The sequence below is a fragment of the Rhagoletis pomonella genome, unplaced genomic scaffold (genome assembly GCF_013731165.1).
Source record: "Rhagoletis pomonella isolate Grant_MI unplaced genomic scaffold, Rhpom_1.0 Rhpom_scaffold_15568, whole genome shotgun sequence".
NCBI classification, from domain to species: domain Eukaryota; kingdom Metazoa; phylum Arthropoda; class Insecta; order Diptera; family Tephritidae; genus Rhagoletis; species Rhagoletis pomonella.
Window position 1 is genome coordinate 581 of NW_023474091.1, and position 2,995 is coordinate 3,575.

At 41.3% G+C, this 2,995-nt stretch overlaps 1 protein-coding gene across 1 annotated transcript; it reads left to right on the forward strand.

Annotated features, from left to right (window-relative positions):
* Nucleotides 1-605: 605 nt before the first annotated feature.
* LOC118757229 lies at nucleotides 606-2,285 on the forward strand (the record flags this gene model as incomplete). Its single annotated transcript, XM_036491958.1, has 2 exons — nucleotides 606-1,814; nucleotides 2,118-2,285. Coding segments are annotated over exons 1-2 (1,377 nt in total), but the record flags the coding sequence as incomplete, so codon positions are not given.
* Between the last annotated feature and the right edge of the window lie 710 nt (nucleotides 2,286-2,995).

Genomic DNA, 2,995 nt, shown 5'->3' on the forward strand with positions numbered 1-2,995 from the left:
GAAGTGACACATTAAATTGTGTTACCATTCAGAGTGTGCGTGAGCGAGTACGCTAGTGACTGCAAAAGTCTTACGAAATATTACAAGTACGGGCAAGTGCATTCAATTGTCACATGTACGAAAACTGTGAAGAATTCAGTATTGGGAGAATTATTTATACGTAGCGAGTGCGCGAGCGACTGAAAAAGTCTTGCAAAACAAATTACACCACCGAGAGGCGCATTAAATAAGTATGTATACACATATTTCAAATGTATAGAGCCATATAAACGTATACATGAAAGCGTAAGTAACTAATTTTGATTTCAGATTAAATAGCGAAGAAGTCAACAATTGTAGAACCGGGGGTGGCGAATTAAATTTTGCAAACGGGAACATAGAAATACGCTGAGGGTGACAAATTAAATTTTGACAACAACATCAGGCGTAATATCGGCATATACATTAAAAGCGCATACGCCAAAAACAAGTAATCCATCGAGATGGAAATCCGTCCATTCTTGTGCGAAAGTATTGACAAGGCACTCATAAGGTCAGAATGGGAAAAGTGGTTCCGATCATTTTCCCTATATCTTCAAGCCGAAGATATAAGTGATGCAGTAAAGATGAAAAATAAATTGTTGCACTTGGGCGGCCCACAGCTGCAAGAAGTAGCATTCAATATTCCCGGTGCTTTAGTCGAACAGAGCGAAGGCGTAAAGCCTTTTGACGTATTAGTAGCCAAACTCAATGAGTACTTCTCGCCGAAACGAAACTCCACTTTCGAGAGACATCTATTCAGAAATTTATCACCTGTCGAGGGTGAAAACTTTAACAAATATTTGTTACGTCTCCGACATCAAGTGTCAAAGTGCGAGTTTGGCAACACGACAGAGGAAATAAATGAAATTTGCATTAAAGACAAAATCATAGACTCATGGGCCCCAGTCGAGCTAAAGAAAAAACTATTAGAGAAAGAGCAAAGTTTAAGTGAGATAGTGGACACCTGCCAAATCTATGAGCAGATTGCTAAACAATCCGTGTCAATGTTTCCCAAATCGGCAGAGGAGGCAGTAAATCGAGTTTATACGAAATCGCACAGCGCGAAACATGAAAATGATGAGTGTGGAAGATGTAGCAAAAAGGGGCATCGTAGTAACGACTCGAAATGCCCGGCGAAGTTAGCGAAGTGCAATAAGTGTTGGTTAATGGGACATTTTGCTAGGAAATGCAAAACCAAGAAACGTAAAATTACTGGCAACGAACAAAGCTCGCCGAAGAAAAGACGATCAGAAACATACAAGGTGCGAAATGTTGAAATGGACGAAGAAGAGGAAGAAGTAAATTGCTTCAGTATTTTCAACAACTCATCTATGGACGAAAAACTGCTATGTGGTATCGGAGGCTGCACAATACCGATGATAATAGATTCGGGCACACGCCTGAATTTGCTGAGCGAAAACGACTGGGAAACGTTACGAGAAAATGCGGCAGTTTTATGGAACGAGAGAGAAAATTCATTAGCCCAATTCAAAGCCTATGCATCAGATAATGTTCTAAACGTGCTTCAAGTATTTGAAGCGCCGATTACAGTGAGTAAGAAGTCAGAGAAAATAGCAACTTTTTATGTTATCAAGAACGGGTGCCAATCATTACTGGGACGTGACACAGCTATACAGCTTGGAGTTTTAAAACTGGGTTTAGGTGTAAATCGTGTAGAGGTTGGGCAACCGTTTCCAAAGATGAAGGGGGTCCAAATAAAACTATCAATAGACCCTACAGTCAAACCTGTACAACAACCAATGCGTCGCGTACCTATTGCATTAGAGAAACAGGTGGGAGATAAGATTGACCAAATGCTTGCTTTAGACATCATCGAGCCGGTCTCGGGGCCCTCCTCGTGGATATCGCCGATAGTCATAGTGCATAAAGAAGGTGGAGAAATGAGGTTGTGCATTGACATGCGGCGGGCAAATCAAGCCGTACGGCGGGAAAACTATCCCCTTCCCACTTTTGACACTTTCATGACCAAGTTACAAGGCGCAAAGTTTTTTTCACGAATCGACCTTAAATGGGCATACCATCAACTTGAGCTGGATGAACCTAGCCGCTATATAACTACTTTTATTTCGCACAAGGGTCTATTCAGGTATAAGAGGTTAATGTTCGGAATAAATTCAGCTCCCGAAATCTTCCAACGGGTAATAGAAAAACTGCTATGTTCCTGTAATAATGCTTTTAATTATATAGACGATATTATCGTATTTGGCAAAACTGAACAAGAACATGACGAAGCTGTAAAAAGGGTAATCGACGTTTTTAAAAATAACAATTTGCTGATGAACGAAAAGAAGTGCATTTGGAAGATACGAAAGTTAAAATTTTTGGGCCATCTACTTTCTGACGAAGGTATAGCACCTGACCCCGACAAGATTGGAACAATCAAGGACTTCCGAGCTCCACAGTCAAAAGAAGAGGTGCGGAGTTTTCTGGGACTAGTGACATATGTGGGCAAGTTCATTCCGGACCTCGCCGATACAACAGACCCATTGAGAAATTTAATAAAATTAAACTGCAAATTCAATTGGGGGCAGAGCGAACAGAAATCGTTTGACAAGTTGAAACAGGCCCTATCGAACATACCTAATCTTGCTTATTTTAACCCTCAGAAAAGAACGCGTGTCATAGCTGATGCAAGCCCAGTAGCTCTAGGGGCGGTACTTCTGCAAATTGATGATCAGGATGAGGCACAAATTATATCGTTCGCGAGTAAAAGCTTGTCGGACACGGAAAAGAGGTACTCGCAGACCGAGAAAGAGAGCCTAGCACTAGTATGGGCCGTGGAGCGATATTACTACTATCTGATGGGTCTGGAGTTCGAGTTGGTTACCGACCATAAACCCCTTGAAACCATTTTCAAACCCACGTCAAAACCTCCTGCCAGAATAGAGAGATGGCTCCTCAGGTTACAACCTTTTAAATTTAAAGTGATATATAAAGCCGGAAAAGAAAATAT